The 19,735-nt window shown below is 37.4% G+C and overlaps 2 protein-coding genes across 6 annotated transcripts in view; one reads left to right on the top strand and one right to left on the bottom strand.

The window, feature by feature from the left end:
- LOC139968743 (NAD(P)H pyrophosphatase NUDT13, mitochondrial-like) overlaps positions 1-19,735 on the top strand; it is a 34,265-nt gene that overhangs the window by 4,596 nt on the left and 9,934 nt on the right. For 3 of the 5 annotated variants that reach the window (XM_071973083.1, XM_071973088.1, XM_071973086.1), the window contains exons 7-9: positions 143-4,164; positions 7,136-7,258; positions 10,626-10,761. In XM_071973083.1, the coding sequence (XP_071829184.1) occupies positions 143-325 (183 nt within the window). In that variant the 3' untranslated portion in view covers positions 326-4,164; positions 7,136-7,258; positions 10,626-10,761. Of the gene's footprint in view, positions 1-142; positions 4,271-7,135; positions 7,259-10,625; positions 10,762-19,735 lie in introns of those variants that run through there. The other 2 variants (XM_071973085.1, XM_071973084.1) reach the window with 2 other exon arrangements.
- Positions 9,975-18,267, bottom strand: LOC139968742 (uronyl 2-sulfotransferase-like). Its single transcript, XM_071973082.1, has 3 exons — positions 17,942-18,267; positions 13,508-17,080; positions 9,975-11,646 (listed from the first exon to the last, which is right to left on the bottom strand). The coding sequence occupies exon 2, from the start codon at positions 16,571-16,573 to the stop codon at positions 15,473-15,475; it is 1,101 nt and encodes a 366-aa protein (XP_071829183.1). The 5' UTR covers positions 16,574-17,080; positions 17,942-18,267; the 3' UTR covers positions 9,975-11,646; positions 13,508-15,472.

Genomic DNA, 19,735 nt, shown 5'->3' with positions numbered 1-19,735 from the left:
GAGCCTCCTCAACCCATCCCCATCGCATTCACCATCCATCCTACCCACCATCCACCCCTTACTCTCCTGACAGTTTATGTGATAGGTAATTAATTTTTGCTTTACTTTACTTTTATTTTTAATTTTGTATCGTCTCCTGTAGATAAATATCGACAAAGCAGAATTGGAGGATGCTAGATGGGTGAAGAGAGAAGATCTAAGAAGAATGCTAGCAGATGGGAGCGCCTCCAGTATGCCTGGACTAGTGGGTGGACCCGATCTGTATATACCACCGCCGCAAGCCATAGCAAACAAGCTCATTACATCATGGACTTTCGAAGAGTAAGACATGACCCGATCTGATTGGAAAACTTAAAAAATCTTGTCATTGCAGCTGACGAATTGGAAACAATACATCAAATGTGGTAGTTGTAACTGTGGTTACCAGGTGTAAACGGTGACAACCATAATAACTTCCAGCTGTAGAAACATCAAAGATTAAATATATTTATTATTTCAATAATAGAATAATCGGATGGTTATCAATAATCCAAAGGAAGTAATACGGGTAAAAAAACCTTGTTGAAAGTGGAAAAAAAATACTGGTATTTCGAAAAGATGAATTCCTTTCTTGTTCACATGTTAAAATAAAATGGAATGTTATTCAAGGTAACATTATTTGTTGATTTCTCAGGGATGAATTTGAGTGATTTTCCTGGGTGTTTTTCATTATCTTCAATAGTATCCATATCATTTGGGTAGATGGTGAAAGGAAGGGTGGGGGGGTAGGATATTGAGGGTCACAAGGTTTGCTTTAGTTGGGTTATCTCCCACTTCCTGAACACTTATAATAGCTTTGGCAATTATGGCATTAGCCGAGACAATCAACACATTAATAATGCAAAATATTTCCATAAGTATTGGGTTGTTCACGATTTTCGGAAGCAACACAAACTTGCTTCTTAAACTCAGGTTATAATGACTTTCTTAAAATGGAAGAAATAGTAAATGGAAAATCAAAGTTTATCATAGAAAATTTTACGTACATTTATATACCAAAGAATGTGAACAGTAAGGATTATTGGAGATTTGGAAACTGGAAAAAGCAGCCAATAAATAAGTGGATGCGTTCATTTGTTTTTGGCTAGTAAATTATATAATATTAAAAATAATAAATAATAATACTATCTGTAAATACAAAATTTGTTAAATGTTGATAAATTATTATTAGATTTTTAGTTTTTAGGCCAATACTCATGAGTCAGATTATTGGCAAAGCTTATAATAATAATAATAATAATAATAATAATAATGCAAAATTTGTTGAAATATTGATAAATTATGATTAGATTTTTTAGGCCGATACTCATGTGTCAGATTATTGGCACAGCTTATCACAGTTCTGTTTTAAGAATCTCAAGTGGTTAAGGCAGTGGACTTGTGATCTAAGGATTACAGGTTCGAGCCCTGGCCAGATCATTGTGTTGTGTCCTTGGGCAAGGCACTTTATATCCATTTCCTCTCTTCACCCAGGTGTATAAATGGGTACTTGCGAGGTGACTTGTAAATATAGTTGGGTGCGCCGGTTTGTTTGAATTGTGCACACTTTGGTGTGTAGGTGTGACAAGTTACCAATGACCAGGGTTAAGTAAAGCGCATAGAACTTTAGGATTATGCGCTATGTAAATAACAGGGTAATAATAATAATAATAATACTGGTATTCAAAAAGCTACCTGCTTAAAGATTGGAAGATCTGTAGAATATTACCTCCAATATTTTTACAATTCTTAATGTTAGATGTTTTTAAATGTAATTAAGACAAGGTTCATTCTCTTTTGATCCAAACTTCCAGATAAGTACAAATGGACAGTTAGATATGTTTGGAGCTTAGAACAGCAATATTTTGATTGTGAGTGAGTGACTATAAGATGTCTTTTCCAGCATATTTAAGGGCAACGCTAATGACCTTTGATTGACTTCTGATTGATTTAATGGACTAATAGTTTAGCACTCAGACCATATCGTCTGAACTGCTAAAAAAATTAATATCAAAATAAATATTCAACTTTCCTGGAAATTTTTTTGTGACAATACCAGTAACTTCCGCTACAATCTTGAAAAAATTTCTTAAGAATTGAAATGTTGCTTGTCTAAAATATTTAATACCACTCAGTCTGAAATCTACTTGTGAAATGAAAGTTTGTTAATAATGTTCCATCTATTGAGAAAAGGTGATGGAGATTTGGAGAAGGGGGGGGGGGGGGGGTGGATGAAGGAGATTTAGGGGAGGCTAAGGAATTAGGGCAGGGGGATGATAAGGGGATGGGCAACTCTGATATTCAGTTGCATGAGAAGTATACCATAAACTTGTTTGACGAAACAATTGGTAACGAATGTGGTTGAAATCCCCTTCCTATATCCCCTTTCCTCATTAGATGAAAATTTATTAACAAACTTTCATTTCACAATTAGATTTGAGACCACACCCCGCACCCCCTACCCACCATTGATCCCCTCCACTCTCAGGCGTAGAGAGGAAGGGTAAGTTTTCCGTGAATTGCCCCCAACTTGAAACTGGTATATGGCTTATTCTGGATGCTTTGTCTTGTAGACCATTAGACTTTAAATGTTTAGTAAAGTAGAAGAAGACGTCTTTTTGGCGGTTCCATTTGCCTATACGCGAAAGCGAAATCGCTCATGTGACTTTAAGATCATCAGCCCCAAAATATGCTAGATAGTCAATTAATGGCCACCCCTGGTCAACAGTGAACAGTCATTTGTTCCTCTCTCAGATTATCGAATTGAGCCCTCCGATATGTCTGGGAATACTTTGGAGAGTCGGAACCTCTAGTCGAATACTCTTGAAATTTTCTAGCAATATTTGGAAGGCTAGAAAGCTTTAGAACAATGCGGACGACCTCGAGCCACAACAAGCCTCCCTTACTTTAGTGTTAAGAGACTGGAAAAATCTGTCCTTAATCTTAAATAGAGGGAGACAGAGAGAAATTATTTTAAGTGGAGAAGGTCTTGCCTAACTATTTGCAGGTTTACTCTTATCATATTTCGGGCATACCCTTTAGTTCCATATGAATTTGGTGTCCCATGTTTAATGGCATATAGAGTCTTGTCCATATTAGCAGCGACTGGAGTATATGGTTAAATGTATTGAAAATAGACCAACAAGAAACTCACCTTTACTGTTATAGTGTTTTGCGACTGGCTAAATCTGTCCAAATTCATGATTTATTAAACAAGATGATCCCAACAGTAAAATTACTGAGTATGTGGATCCCACTGTAGCGAGTTCAATAATTGTTCACTTCGATAGAGGTCAAAGGTTATTTGAGGTCAATATCGTTGAAACGTGTTAACTATAAACGTAATGTTTAAATGAACTTGGTTTATCAATCCTTCTGAAAAACAAATAGTGACCTCTATAGTTTCTTCCAAGTAGATTCTTTGAATTTTCGTGGGCATATTCCGATCTAAATTGTCCATAAGTTGACTCCTCTGCAACCTTTGTGTGCTAAGTTATTAGAGATCAAGGTTCTGTTTGGTTTTGTTAAAATTCTTAATAAGTACAGTTCGGATGATTCTGTGAGTTCTGTAAAAAACTCGTGCTCATATCAGACACCTGGTCCTCAACAGGTTCTCAAAAGGACCAACGGTGGATTTGTGATATCTTTGGCAATAATATTGTCTGTGTACATCGGACAACATAACAATTTTAGGACAGTGCTGCTCCCCTTGTAAATATTCCTTACAAGCAAGGAACCATAGTGCCCTTGGGATCGTTAATTGTAGGGAATGACACTCTTGTATAGCGAACAGCAACCTCGAAACCAAAGCCTGCAGCTTTATCGTTTATCCGTCGTACAATAAACTGGCGTGCCAATCAAATTCCGTTTATTGTTCCACCTCCTAATGCCAGAATAGTTTCTGTCCGTTTAGATATAACTGCACATAAATGTTTTTTATGCGTGTGTTTGTGTGTGTGAAGTGACGTTAAATAACAGGAGATAATAGGGTTGATGTATACATTACATAACAACTCCCTGGTTCAACATGCCAGACGGTACATCTTTGTAAAGCAGCGGAGTATAACACTTTCCGTGTGTAGGCCTATAGAGTGAATTTCTTGTTTTCACACTATTGGCTGTTTTCAAGGTTTCGTGCCCAGACTCGTAAGTGGATTTCTCCCTTAAATTTACTTTAAAGATCTATTATGGTGTGACAAAAATCTAGGCGTTCAGAATGGCAATCATTTCAGAAATAACGACAACTTTGTTAGTAAGTTTCTCTAATTACCAGTTTCCTGTTCTGATTAGACCTTCCTCAAAAGGTGACTGGGCGATACGTCGTCCTTCAATGATTTGCTTGTTTGCGTGTTCTTTACATCTGTTTGTGTACCGCAAAGTCAGTAAAGGAGAGAATTGTTTAAAAGGAGATTCATGTAGCTGAACATACAGGTAAAGCAACTTGCCCTGTATAGCATTTTCATATTTAGAAAAATGTGACTTTGCTCTGTCAAATTTTGTGATACTGTTGTGAATGCATCTGTATGTCAGCGGTAACTTGAGTGGAATGATGTCGTAACCGCAATTGAGATTTAAATGTTTTTGTTTTTCTTCATCATGAGATTATTTATCTACAGAGGTAAATCAATATTTGTACAAAGCAAGATGCATTTTGATGAAATTGTAAAATACTGAGAACATTGACAAAGATGAATCATAATTATAATAGGAAAATTAAAAGGGAATTAATAAGGGAAAATTAATAGGAAATTTAAAGGGCAAAATCGCCTATACATTGTGACCTTGTATTTATCTCAGAAAAAGTTACCCGACATTAAACTGGTCCCTTGCATGGCATTTCCGTGTGTGGGCGGGTGTATGTATGTATGTATGTATGTATGTATGTATGTATGTATGTATGTATGTCTATATATTTGCCTTAATAGGGTCACGTGATCAACGCAGAGGCAGATGATACGCAGGGTGATTATCTCGAATTTTCATCGGCAGTAATTTGGACAAATAGTTTCCTCAATACAACCCTTGAAATGACATTAAATGACAAAAGAAATTGATTAGAGCGTCTCACTTTTTGCAAGTGAAATTCAACAACATATTCACTTTAATGTTGCAGTGATACAGAAAAATATCCCTACCCCTTCCCGCCTCCCCCCACCCTACAGAAATACGTGCATACAATTACTTGACCGAAGAGCTCTGTATCGGCAGATTGTTGTTCAATATCAGTGTCTTTTCTTTATAATATTTACGCTTAATCCATTCATAAAATTGAATTTCTAATTTTATGCGATTGTCCATCTTTAGCCTGGCTTTCGTAGCTTCGGATAAGTTAATCTCAGTGTCCAGCCAAACTGGCCATTTTACATCACGGCAATACCTTTGCAATCCGTAACATATTTGTGGTGCTATGTTTTGTAGTAATTTTGGAATGTGCGCAAAATCTTCCATTAGCAACACGAATGTATTTTTGGCTTCTGCGTTTTTCTTGGCTTTACCGAGAACCCACTTGGATCTTCCGGGATGAACTCCCTTACATTTCGAAATATTCCTTCCGCAAAACGGTACAGTGGCGCTAACTTGATTAGCGTACGTACGAAAATCGTCACCATTTGCCACTTTTTCTTCTACTTCTTTCACAACTTTGGATAACTTCGCCACGAATTCACTTTTAGTGGTACTTTCGTCAGGTTTGAATAGGTAGTCTCCATATTTGTGGTAATAAAATGACGCGATTAATGCTGCATATGGATTTCGGATAATACTTATAGAAATAACATTTTTCGTTCTGAGGTTTTCAGTTTTCAGCGTTACATCAGTAACACGTTCGTCAGAAACAACATAAGAGGATTTGGTTTGTATGGTATTCAAAATGATACTTTCTAAATGGCGTAGTTGGCTACCCTTAGAATTTGGCGCCTTGTTTGGTCCACGTAAATCGCTGTAGCCAACTTTCACACGTTTCTTGCTAATGATAAGATCCCTGATTAACTTGGAAAAGAAATCTGAGCCGGTAAATGGAATCGGATTAAAAATCAATATTTCACGTACGGTTGTATCAACATAAAAAATGTTAGCGTCGGAAAACACTGAACTGGGCCGCCAAAAAACCAGGACGTCTTCCGCCACAGCTCGTACACCCGCATTATCCGCGACCCTTGGAATCAAAATGGCCGACGAATGAATCACAAGTGAACAAAGGCAAGACAGGGATAGTAGCAAAACTAAACAAAATATCTCTCGCAGCGATTCCTCATGTCTATAGCTGCACATCTTGTCTGATTTGGCGTTAGATATAGAAACCTTTCCGGCAGCTATCTTCTTCGGCTTTCATCAATCAGGCTATGTATAGTGACCCATAGGTGATGAATATGGTCTTTTTGTGATCGTTCAATACGGCACAAAATGGCGGCGTCCACAACACTAAGTAAAATTGTCGGCAAGTAACTGACTGACATTGGCCTATAAGTTTCACCGAGAACTGTTTTCCACCCACACCATACAATCATGGATAGGTCTTTACTTTACGGTTAAGGCCTTTGCTATAAATGCGTCCAATTAACAGACCACATATAACAGATATTTAAAATGGTGACAGGTTACGCGAATCTTTCAAAATGACTGTATCAAAGGCTGACTGTATCTGCTGCAGTATTCGTAGTAATATACCATCACTTGGGCAACAACATATCGTGGCTGGTAAGTTTGAACGACACCTCCAACTGGAATTTCGTTTCCTTAAGTTTGATGTAGCTTCCTTTGTGGTCAGTCCATCCACAGCCGTAGGAATGTCATTTCTTGTCCATTATGAAAGTTAAACTTGCTAAACCAATACATGCGTTCTTTGTAAAAGATCTGGTATCAGCAAACCGTGTAGGTTTCTTTTTTATTGTGTAGTCCGACGACACATATGTAAATACCTATACACTTGAGCAACCAAGAAGGCAACGCCTAGAGAGTTAATGTGTAGGCTAACCTTCAAGATCCCGCCAAGGAATTCTTCCGTCTCGTCTATACAGGCCAACCAAAAACTACATGTATAGGCCTACTACTACAACTACCATATAACGATGTATTACAACTTCTGAAACTAACTGAATACATATCCTTTTGTCTACAGGGTCACGATTCTGTATTGTTCAACGGTCGTGTTTTTAACTTGCTGATTCAAAGTAACAAGTCATGCATAAAGAAGTCATTGTCGACTGTCGTGGCAGCTAATATGCCCGGCGTATCCAAATTGGTAAGTTTCAAAACACATTTATTCATTCTATCAGTGATAGGAGTGATTGTCAGCTTGAAGAAATGTAAAAAAAATGTAAGAAACTGTATATAGACGGACATAGGAAATAAAACATTTAATTAGTTGCCTGCACGTACGGTATATTATGCAAAGTAAAACAGACAAAAATCATAAACAAGTAAACATTTTTTTTTAAAATCTAGATGTTCACTTCGTTGGGATGAATGTATGCTGGGTATTCTACTTAACATATGGAGCATACCACCATCTAATTCTAGGAAAGCTCATTAGTGACTTTTCCGATTTTTTAAATATTTTTTATTAATTCGTTGCTAGGAAATATTAATTCGCCAGCGAACAAATTCATAATTAATAGCGACGAATTAATAATTCATTCGAACGAATTTATAGTTCATAAGGATGAATTGATTACTCGTTTGAACGAATAATTGATTCACTGATAAGAACATATACTAACAATTCGTAGGCTCTCCCGTCTTTTCCCATCAGAACTGTCTTTCTAAATTAAATAGATTCCAAAAATGATTTAAACCGTTGAATTGGAGGGCCACCCAACGTGAAAGTTGTAATCCATAAGCCCTTGTGGGTCGCTTGATCGTCTTAAAACTTGCTGCCTGATCATTATTATAATATTATGATAAGAATAAGGAAAATTGTATTCACGTGCAATGTTTAGGGGCCACTTGTAGATGAACTAGGCGGGGCTAGCGTGGTGCAGTCTTCTGATTCTGTACATGTAAACCTCCAAACACAAATACATTGAAAACAATGCCCCACAAGAAAAGAACCCGTATATGTGTTATGCGTATGCGTCAGCACTAGTACCCACAAGCCATTATAGAAAGTGGTTTATGCGCCATGGTGGCCGGTCCCATGTGCAACTCAACTACAAAAAATAGAGATTTACTCTAAACCAAACTGGTTGTATTGAGAACCAACATGTATTCTTGATCCTGTATAAATGAAAACTTTGTAACTGCTGTTCGTATGATAGCATTACATTCATTCAAATTAAGAGCATTTGCATATACTAAATATAAAGTATACCAAATATATAATTGCGCTACATCACTATACTGAACAGTTTATAGTCCTACAGGCTGGAACTTTTTCCTTCAGTCGTGTTCGTAGACAGGGATTTGGATCATACTACACCCAGGCTGAACTATATAGGGATCTCCAGGCTGAACACTATGACAATATATTGCACATACCGCGTGCCATATTACATGCAGAAGGTGGCATACTCCTATTAGCGTCTATATCAATCCGCGGCAAATGTTCTCCTTCAGGAAAAGTGCCAATTAGGAGCAGGAGAACAACTTTTTTGCTATGTTATCAATTAGGATGAGCTTTTTTGTGGCTTGGATGTTAAAGAGCATGAACAGAAGCACATGTGGTTAAAAAATTGGGTAAAATTGAGGCAATTGTAGACCAGTTTAGCCCTCTCAGGAGCAGCGGACGAAGATTGTTTACGGCCGAGTAAAGAGGTTTGTTTACAAGTGAGGAAAAGTTCCGGCTCTCGTAGCAAAAAATTTTCACGGTCATGGTACGGAAAATTGATGGTGCCATGAAAGGCCAACTTGTCAGCTATCCAGTGATGGATAGCGCTTAGCAAGTGAAAACGTCTATCTAGGCTTAGAGAAGGCATTACTTTTGTGATTTAGTGTGTAAGTCAATGGTTATTTTAATGGGCGTATGCTACCAGTAACAGTATCATAGAGGCTTGAACCAGCCGATTTCACATGCTAGTATACAATACTATTGTAATTTTTTTTAAATGAACAATATAATTGTTTATCATAGTATATCATTGGAACATGTAATACTTTATAATATTATTGTATGATACTATGTGAATCGGGTGCTTGAACAGCCTTGTGTCGAGTTATCCAATAGGCAGATGAGATAAGTACGTATGGCCTCCAAGAGGTCCCCAAGGTCGAAGGCATTTTTGATCACTCAAGGCGTGACATCGAGCTTTTTGTGTGCTCTCCGAATGTGACGGCAAAACGTAGGGTTGGGTAGGAGGGGGGGGGGGTGTGGCGAGGCAAAACTATGGTCCTATAGTGGCGTAATTGTACTGGATATTTGCAAGAAGCCAATGGTCAAGCGTCCGACCCCCCCCCCATACCTCCGAGTCTGGAAGCAACATTACACTCAATGGCAAAAGCATGGTCTTTTATAGCTCTCAGTAACATGTAAACAATGCGTTACAAGTTCCGTCATTCATGATTGCTCTGATGCTTAATATGAAGTTAAAAAAAGCATTTCGTGGTGGTTCAGTTATTTTAACAAATAAATTAACGGATTAACATATATATTTGACTGTAATACTGGACCGATGTCATTATCGAACTATATAACCTTAAAGGAGAATTCCAAAACAAATGCATAAGTTTCTTAAATTGAATACCATGTAAACAAGAATAGTTACAACGACATTATGTACTAGCGCCTAAGTTGTCGTTTCTAATAGTTGTTCTATGACATCTTTATGAAGTTCGACCCAAAGTATTCTAAATAATTCGGCTTTAAAATCATAACTTTATATGTTGTACAGAGTTGACACGCGTATATATAACCATGCATGTCAACTTCCCGGCGCCATAGAACTTAAACGCATGTTGACATTGGCCAAAAAGCTGTAGTAAATATCCATTTTATTAAAAATTAGAAAGACTGATTATCCATAGAAAGGCAACAATATTTTATTGCAAAACAGATATCTCTTATTTGTTCATATTTTTTTCAAATGGTTGCATAGAAAGGACCCTAGTTGTAAAATATTCGAACTATCTTGACAAACTAACATATGGTTTTACCTATTATAAGTAGCACATTTTAGCAACGAAATGTTGCTCACAGTTGGTTTGGCAACTTTACACACAGCTAGTCGTCAACCAAATTAAACAATTCCTTAAATATCGATATTAACTTGCTGAAATATCTATTTGAACTAAAAAGACACAACAACTCAATGATACATACGTAAGGTAATGCGAATATTCATTAAAGTTCCAGTAGAGACGTTTAATTTACTATACATTTTATGGTTGCAAAAGTAGACACTTTAATAAGTCAATCACAAAGTGACGCAGTGTCCCTTCAGGGCTTATACATTATACATGAGACGATATAGGAATGGATATTCAACAGTCTGCTGATGATTTCAGCAAATGGTACCTATTTGCCTTAAGTAATGAAATGACATTCTTTTCATGCTCTTGTACCTTTGCTTAGCCCAGAGATAAAAGCGATGTTCAAAGTGTAGAAGTGGATCGCCCTCTATAAGGAATTTCTTCGTTTCTTCCGATATAACCGGTAATACGATTTTCGTCCACAGAGGTGCTTCAAATAAATCGATATTTCTTTGGTATAATCTACACACCCGCGGAGCAATTCGTTCAAACATGAATGTCAAGTTATCAAAATCGTCCATATCAGCGATGATTATACCGCGTGAAGTAACATTAGCCTGCGCGGCTGGTATTATCTTCGTTCTCCAGTCGTTCTGCTGCAGTGATATGCCAGTAAGTAATTTCAACACAGAGAATGAGAGGATACCGTCCGTGCAGTCTTTACCGTGACTTTGAACACATCTCTCGAAGGAGAGACTCACATTTGTAACACGCTTTTGAAAGTCACCGGAAGTCATGTTATTGAAACACCCGAAAAGAGAGGCTCCGTATATTTTCTGGTAAAAATTGGATAACAACACTTGGAATGGATCTCTCATAAGAATTACAACAAGAGGCGACCGGGGAGATGTTTCGACCGTTGTTACATTTGTGATCTTGCTAGCTATGAAAACAATTTGTTTTGCTGTTCGGTTTTCTAGAATGATATTAATCTCTCTGGCCTCGTCGGTTCGAGATAGACCGCTCCAGTTTCCGTCAGTTTCGGTAAAATCGTAAAAACCGACCTCTTCCGATTGCAGAAACTGCCGAAGCTGTTGCAACGGTTTAATAGACTGTATAAAGTACTCTGTCCCCGAATGACCCAAGGGGACCAAGATTAAAGGCCGATACGATTGTTCACATTCATCATCGTCGGGCTGAATCAGTATGGACACGTTGCCATCCCCAAATGGTCTCCTCCAAGTAACCAATCCCCGGCGCTCAGGGTTCACGTTCGCAAGATACCGTCCACGTGACACCTCATAACGAATTGGAGTAAACATTAGAAAAAGCAAACATGCTACTATCAGGAGAAACAGCAAGACAGACTGCTGATAGGGATCTCGTAACCCGTGAAGGGTAACGGAATATTTTGGTGACGTCATATTCGGTCTGTGTCATTGTATTGGCATTTATCCATGCAACAATATACATTTCTTGTGAGTTAACGAACCCAGCCGCCGGTCACTGAAACAAATTAAAGCGTAAAGGTTATTATACATCAAAGAAAATCGAATTCTTGAACTACAGTATCTCTCTATACTTGTAGTACTGCTACCATTGCTATTGTTTCAGGAATTGACGCCATCACGAGAGAGCGTTACAATTAAAAGATCTTCGTTTTTGGTCAAGCAGCTTCTCGAAACTCTACCGAATTATTCCTCAATAGAGGATCGCAATTGATCACAGAAAAGCACACACCCCTGCATTTCACCACCAAATCCTGGAGTTTTGATTGGTGAAGGATGAACGAATTGGATTCGATTCTTAACATTTCGTAGGTCGGAGTCAATTTTATATTATTTTTTTATCCCAATCATTACTTTTCATGTTGATTTAGTCATTAAATTATTGCTAAATTTACTAGTAACGCCTACACGCAAGGTTGTGCTTACAACTAACGTAGTAAGTCAATACAAAATGCACATCAAGTTTTCAGTGGTGTAGGAAGTTACTTTTGAGTGGGGGGGGGGATGAAGACTAATGGCCGGCCTGGGGGAGGGGTCTAAGGGGAGGGGGTGTCCCCCTCCCCCTTTGGATTTTTTGCATTTACAGGTGGCCTCAGATGCAATTTGGTGCAATATAGCACACTTCAACACCCACTCCATTTTGTAAACTTAATTTTGTATTTTCACCTGGCCTTAGATGCAATTTGGTGCTCCAAATGAGATTTTTTTTCTCATTTGGAAATGAAAAAGGGGTTTTTTGACTTGCGAAGTGGGGGGGGGGGCGGAATGATACTTCCGCCCCTCCACATTTTTCAGTGGGGGGGGGGGCTGGCGCCCCCAGCCCCCGGTTCCTACGCCCTTGTCAAGTTTGTTTTTATTAATTATTACATGATTTTCTTTTCACCTTTCCTGTCATTTTTTTTCCTATTTCTTTTGTTATGACGTAAAAAATTGCCATTCATTAATTTTATTATTCTATATGATATATTTCAGAACAATAAGACAAAAATTAATGGTAAACAAGCTACAAAATAAGATATGCTTATGAAATAAACGTTTTTGAAGACCGAGGCAGTATACGCTGAAAAACATGGCGAACTTGAATTATACTCATTATACTGTAACAAAAGTAAATAAGAAAAGACAAAAAAGTAATAATAAAATATCGTGACTGAATGAAATTGAGTTAAAATGGATAATCTACACTACTTCGAATATTATACAAGTATCGCAGAGTTGCCAGTCTTTCTGTGGTATAACCAACCAAATTACCGACCGAATTGGATAAAAAAAAACTAATGAAAAGGTCTGTGAAAAAGGGGGAGGGCAAGTGTCCTCCTGCCCCCCCCCCCCGGAAAATATCCCGCCTATGATGGTACTGTTCTCAGTAAAGAAAAAATAGGATACTGTTAAGTATCAACATGATGAATGTGTCAAAGCTTATCAATATAACCGGAGTTAACCACGAAGTCCATGTACATATTAACTCTATACGTGGACAAACACATCTACAAAATGGCAGCCTTTCTTGTATAGGATAGCGTGTAAAAACATGGCATCTCTTAAATGTGGTTGACGTTTCTAGCAAGACACTAAAATACGAAATAATCTATATATAAATTTCGGCATCTTTGTTTTCTCCTTAGTTTAAGAGTATCACAATTTTATGATAAATTGCGTTCCTGCAGTAATCTTTGGTAACGTACATTATATCACATACGGTACGTCTTGTTCATAATTACTAAAAAAAAGAAAAACAGCTAACAGTAAAGAACATTTTAAGAAATTAAGAAAGATTAAGAGGTTATAAAAGATTATCCAGAAAAAATACTTGTATTAGGAGAGAAACATATGTTTCTTTTTAGATGAATAGAACTTACGTAATAATCGCTATCTCGCTGTTATCAGTGGTCATGTCACTATACCCAAAAAGATTTCTCCAAGTTGCTTAAGTGTTGGCGTATGTATATAGATTTAGTGGTATGCGTTGATTACATACTGAGTGGTTAGGCTAGTATACAGTGATTTTTAGTCAACAGCTCATTTCTGTCACAATACAACTATTGCCGTTTATTCATACTGCAATGCAAACAACCGTTTTAAGTGACTTAACACCTAAGTCGAGGTCATGTAAATCACGCTTTTCATTATATCAGTGATACTGCCGTTTTAAATGTCAACGAACCAATGCACACACGTTTGACTATATATATATATATGTTTATATGTATATAAATATGTTCATATATATATAAATATATATATATATATATATATATATATATATATATATATATATATATATATATATATATATATATACATATACATATACATATATATTGTAGAAAGGCATTACTTTGTTCGTATAGACCTGATTATATGGCTGAATGGCCATAAATCGTTGTCATTATGGTGGGGCAGTCAGTCGTATTGACATCTATGAATGACTCACAATTGATAAAGCATAGTACGTATAATACGTTACTATGGTACATAGCTTCAGATAAATAAATAGACTAACGTGTTAGAGAGAGAGAAATGGTATTATGTTTTTACAACACATATACAGTATACTGAAGGAACGACTCCTGAGACCATATACTGAGTTACTATAATTGGGTATTTTTTTTTTCTGAAAATATATTGGACTTTATACGTCCATGTTATAAATCCGTGATATTACTATTTTTTAAATTTTTTATAATTCCGTGATTTGCAGTGTGTGGCGGTATTGTATTTTCTTTTTAGAGTATTTTAGAGTTGGGTACTAGTTTAGAGAGGTTACTTGAGGTTAACTTGACTTTTAGTTTGCAAGCACGTATATACATGTTTCCACTTTGACAATATCATAAGTCCATTCAAAATAGTCAGAAAGTACCGAGAAACGAAGTTTTAGGAAGTTCTATATCCAAACTCGTTTCCAGATGTGATATGAGTGGCGTTTTTTTCAAGCACCTGCGTCATCAACTTATACCCAGCAATTACGGCATCTTGGTTGTTTCATTACTGTAAGTTACTTTTCAGTTAAAAAATGCAGCCATTTTTCGAAGGGCTTAAACTTTTGTAGACTTAAATTGCCATCAAAATGTTAAGAAAATGTTTTACCTCAACATGACTTTGCTGTTTATATCAGTCTTTATCATATACTGAGTATTTGTCTAAGGTGGCTATATGGCTCCATTTGGATATAAACCCATTCCCAGCAGACCGGTAGCCAGGCTGTAGCCCAGGGGCCATTCCCCCTCCACTTTCAAACTAGTGTTCTCCCACCCGCTTAATTGTCCCACCATCATGTGAACAATAAAACAATATACAATAAAAGTGTGAAACATTTTCTTTATATTTTATATACTATATTCAAGTTATACACTTCACTGCCATATCTGAATGACCATTCACAACATCATGGCAACCCGAAATGTTTGTCGCTAAACTAGAACCACTTTGCACATGAGCTTCTTCTTCGCTGTAACCCAAAGGAATCAAGTGACCCAATATTTTGCACCATAGAGTAATACACGCTTTCAAAATTCAAGCCACAAGGATCCAAATCTAATTTTAATAGGTTTGTCCGTTACATTTCACGGATGTCATGATCGTACATTACACGGATGGTATGATTAGATTACACGGATGATATGAAGAAAATGTAAAGAAAAATATGAAAAAAAAAAGGTTTTATCGTTTTCGTCCAGAATTCATGAAAATTGTCAATAGTAGACCCACTGAAAACCTGACTTGGGTCTAAATAGGATATGTGCTCTCATTATAAAGATCACAATTACATAACAAATATAGATACAAACAATTGAGAAAAAGAAAGCCATTGTTAAGATCATTAATTACGATATTGAAGAGTTTTCAGCTAAAACCGTGACTTGTTTCTTAACTTCCATAAATGAATTCTGTTTTAATTTATAATATTTCCTCTTTGCAAATTTGTAAAGTTGGTATTCGTAACGTAGCATGACGTCATTTTTCATGATAATATTCCGTGTGATGTTTGATATATTAAGTGGATGTTCTGTCCAAAATGGAGCCTTTATCATCTCAATAACCATTTCCAGATTTTTGCAGATCCTCGGCGCGACTTGTTCAAACATGAAAGGAAGGTCCTTAAAATCATCCATCACACCAATCAGGATACCTCTCGTATTTATATTATACTTTGCTGCCCTCAATGCTCTATTCCCCCATTCTTTCAACGTCAGGGACTTAGAAATCGGTAGAGCACTTAGCGCCTTTAACATCAAACTTGAACCTGTTAAACCCTTGGCGCAGTCGTGGTTGCCATGAACGCAGTTCTCAAATTTGCGCGTCAGTTTCGCTACGCGTTCCTTAAAACTCTCCGAGGTCATGTTGATAGAATTGAGGAACAAACGACTACCGTATATTTTGTGGTGGTAGTTAGATAGTAACACTTCCACAGGATCTCGCAGTAATATTACCATATACGGTAATTGAAACGTTTTCCAATGAGCAGTTTGCTCACTGAATCCAATATCCAACACATTACTTTCAATAAAAACGAGTTTTTCTGCAGGTCGGTTCCTCAATATAGCACTGAGTCTTCGATGTTGATCTGGTCGCGACTTCTCTCCCAGTTTGATGTTGGTTAGATCTACCGTTTGGACATTTATGCCTTGTAGGGAAATTCCGGATTGAATGGCGTAACTAAAGAAATCGCTGCCGGTAAACCGTGTCGGTACTAATATCAATGGTCGAAAGGAATTTTCTCTCTCCTGGCGTCCCAACAAAACCGCCACGTTGTTATCATTCAAAGATGGCCTCCAGTGTACTAAAATATCTTCATTTGGGTACGTTTTATTGGCTAAATTTTGAGTCAGCAGGAAAGCCACAAATGTCACTAATGAAGTCACAATAACGAGACTTATGAAATGCAAGTGAAGAGAATTACACTTGATAGTCCGTTTAGAAGACATTGCGATACATGAATATTCACACTACGATATCACTGAATATGCAAAACCATCACTGAATCGGCAGAACTGACGTCAATCGTTTGCCATATATTTCAGGTCATCAAGATTTATGTCCCAGAAAATGTTGCTGTAATAATACGTAGGCCAGGTTTTTGTTATGACATAACTTCAGTAATTATATAATGACGGGCGGAATTGTAATAACAATGGTGATATTGATGAGATATCCTGCATAAGAATTAACAAGCTGTAGGAACCGGGCCACTGATCTCTATACTAACTCAGTGAACCGGACCACTGGGTGAGATGTAGCTTCAAGCGTACTACCGCTAAGTCGAAGAAAGCAGTTACCGTGACTGACCAGTCCTATTTTTATTTAATACCTTCCAAATCGACGAGATGTATGTGTAAACAGTAAACTCTTGGCTATAGTTACGTTCATTCTCAACTGTCTGCCTGGTGGACTGCAGAACTGCTAAGATTTTATCAACTTTGTGAACGTATTTTCTGTAAGAGAGAAAATTAAGAACAAGTAAAATATAATTATTTCATGTTCGTGTGGACGGTAGACTTTTCTATATCCATCTCGAATTGTGATGTGTGTGCTGAACCTGATTTAAAACTGTCGCATGAGAGGGAGGGAATAGTTAGGGGGAGAGGAGTGGGTGCAATGGTAATCCACTCAGTGGCGGATCCAACAGGTACAGTAGAGGGGCTTGTTTTTTTGGCGGACGTCCGTATTTGGGAGGAGTGTCCTCCTTGAGGAAATGTTGTTTCGATAAGAGGGCTAAGATGCAAAGTGATGCTACCATTTCCATCGTTTTAACTAAATTTGTCATTACGAATTTGCGTGTTATAAAATGTAAGCCATTTGCCCAAAAAAAGGGGGGGGGGGGGGAGGCGCGTGCTTTCATTGGTTAGGCTACAGCACTGTCCATATAACGATATGAAGGACTTCCGTTAAAAAATACATTATTCCTCCATAAGAGTATCCAGTATCCCAGTGACCAATTAAAGTGGAGATGTGTTTTATCTTTCATTAAAGATGACAATCAAGTTCCATGAGACGCATGGAACTTTGACTAAGTATCACTGTGGTCCAGAGAAATATCGTTCTATGCTAAATATGGTTAATGAGGAAAAAACCTTGTTGAGAAGCAGCTCCGACCATGCTATAGAAACCAGCAGCCTCTCCAGTAATTAATGTTATAAATCAAAGCTATATATTTAACTTTTTGCCAATTTTATTATTACTTTTCGGCTCTCCCCGAAAATGTCTGGTACTCCTACCCCCCATCCCGTCCCCCACCCCCTTCTATAGCTACGCTACTGTTTCGACTTGAATGATATTTGAAAGATTGCACTTACCGTTAACACGATTTGTTTCTGTTGAGTAGGTAATTGGAGGGACTGAATCGCGCTGAGTAGGCTACTTTATCCTGTAAATTCAATTTAAGAGGCATTTTCTACGACCCACATAATAAAATCATAACCGTAAGCTACCTGTCTTCATGCCGATGAATCTTCTCTGTTACATCACGGCCGCCATCGTTTAAAACCAGACATTAAAGATTCCTTTGTACGTGTTGATGGGATGCTACACATATGCATGGTTACTAGTTAGGGAGAAGTATACACAAAACCCAACTTCACAACGTAACGACTGGGTGAACTCGGCAGAGTAATACAATGGATAATTACAGCTAGGCTCAGTGAACTAGTCTATTCAGATGCGGGAACTGAATGACGATTGAACAATCATTTCTACGATTTGGTTTAAAATGATTTATTTATAGATTCCGAATCGGATGGCAAACCTACACCGAGTACTATTGACTAATATAAGATTGGAATTGATTTGATTTATTTGTTTTCTCACAAATATACAATGAAAGGGGAAGTCCTCTTAATACCTATACATGGTTTAACAATGCCGCGGAGGTCTCCCTGGGTTGAAAAGAAAAAAGGTATTTACAATTTATTTACAAACACCGCCGCCGCCTCTTTTGGAGGGCCGATGCTTTTCAATATGGGTATAGTTATCAATGTGGAATTAAGGGGGTATATCACTGAGCATGAAAACCAAGTTTCCGTGAAACCAACCACTGTAAAATTATGGTCCAATAAGGACATGAAATTGTAATGTAATTACAACTTTTGTTTAATTAGACAGCGGCTATTGTGATGATACAAATTGAAAGTATGCTTACTTGTTACATTGTTGTAGGACTGATCGGTGTCGTAATATTCGCATGAAATACTATCTTTGCGACACTCAAAATATTAATCAAACTAGACCCCACTGCCCCACCCCCACCCTTTTTATTACATGTTAAGCCAGATTGCAAAAATGCAGTTTCGATGACTTCCTTACAATAGACTTCTGCTTGTGCACTAGAAATAGCTCTTATAATATAAATGTCCTGATTTCTACCATGAGATATCATATTTAAAAACGTTTTCAAACTTTGACCACAGGTTACCCAGATGACTTTTGACCTCCACTAAAAATAAGTGAGTTCTTCTATTCAATATAACGCATCCACATGTCAAGTATGAGAAATATCCGTGCTTCCTTAACTTGAGCTATCGTGTTTACAAGGTTCTCAAGAATGGAACTATGGTGACCTCAGATGACCTTCACTAACTTGAAAAAGAGCAGAGTTCTACTACTCAATATAACGCATCCACATGAAAAGTCTCCATGCTTCCTCTCTTGAGATATAGTGTTTACAAGGTTTTCAGTGTTTGACCTCTGGTGACCTTTGACCTCCACCAAAAACAACAGGGTTCTTACTCTCAATGTGACATATCGACATACCAAGTATGAAAAGTATCCATGATTGCTATCTTGAGATACCATGTTTAAAATGTTTTCAGTGTTTGACATCTAGTGACTTCAGATGACATTTGACCTCCACGACAAACAATAGGCTTCTTTTTCTCAGTGTGACGCATGATCACATGATAAGTATGAAGTATTTGACCTCTGGTGACCTTTGCCCTCCACCAAAGACAGTTAGTCCTACTCACTATAATGCATCCACATGCCAAGTATGAAAAGTAGTCTTGCATCCTAACTTGAGATATAGTGTTTACAAGATTTTCAGTGTTTGACGTCTGGTGACCCTCCGCATATGCAGAATGGAAAATATCCATGGT

This window comes from Apostichopus japonicus, chromosome 6 (genome assembly GCF_037975245.1).
Source record: "Apostichopus japonicus isolate 1M-3 chromosome 6, ASM3797524v1, whole genome shotgun sequence".
Lineage (NCBI taxonomy): Eukaryota > Metazoa > Echinodermata > Holothuroidea > Aspidochirotida > Stichopodidae > Apostichopus > Apostichopus japonicus.
This window is presented reverse-complemented; position numbering and strand designations above follow the sequence as displayed.

Coding starts and splice junctions, on each gene's coding strand:
- LOC139968742 (XM_071973082.1), bottom strand. CDS start 16,573: ATGTCTTCTAAACGGACTATCAAGTGTAATTCTCTTCACTTGCATTTC.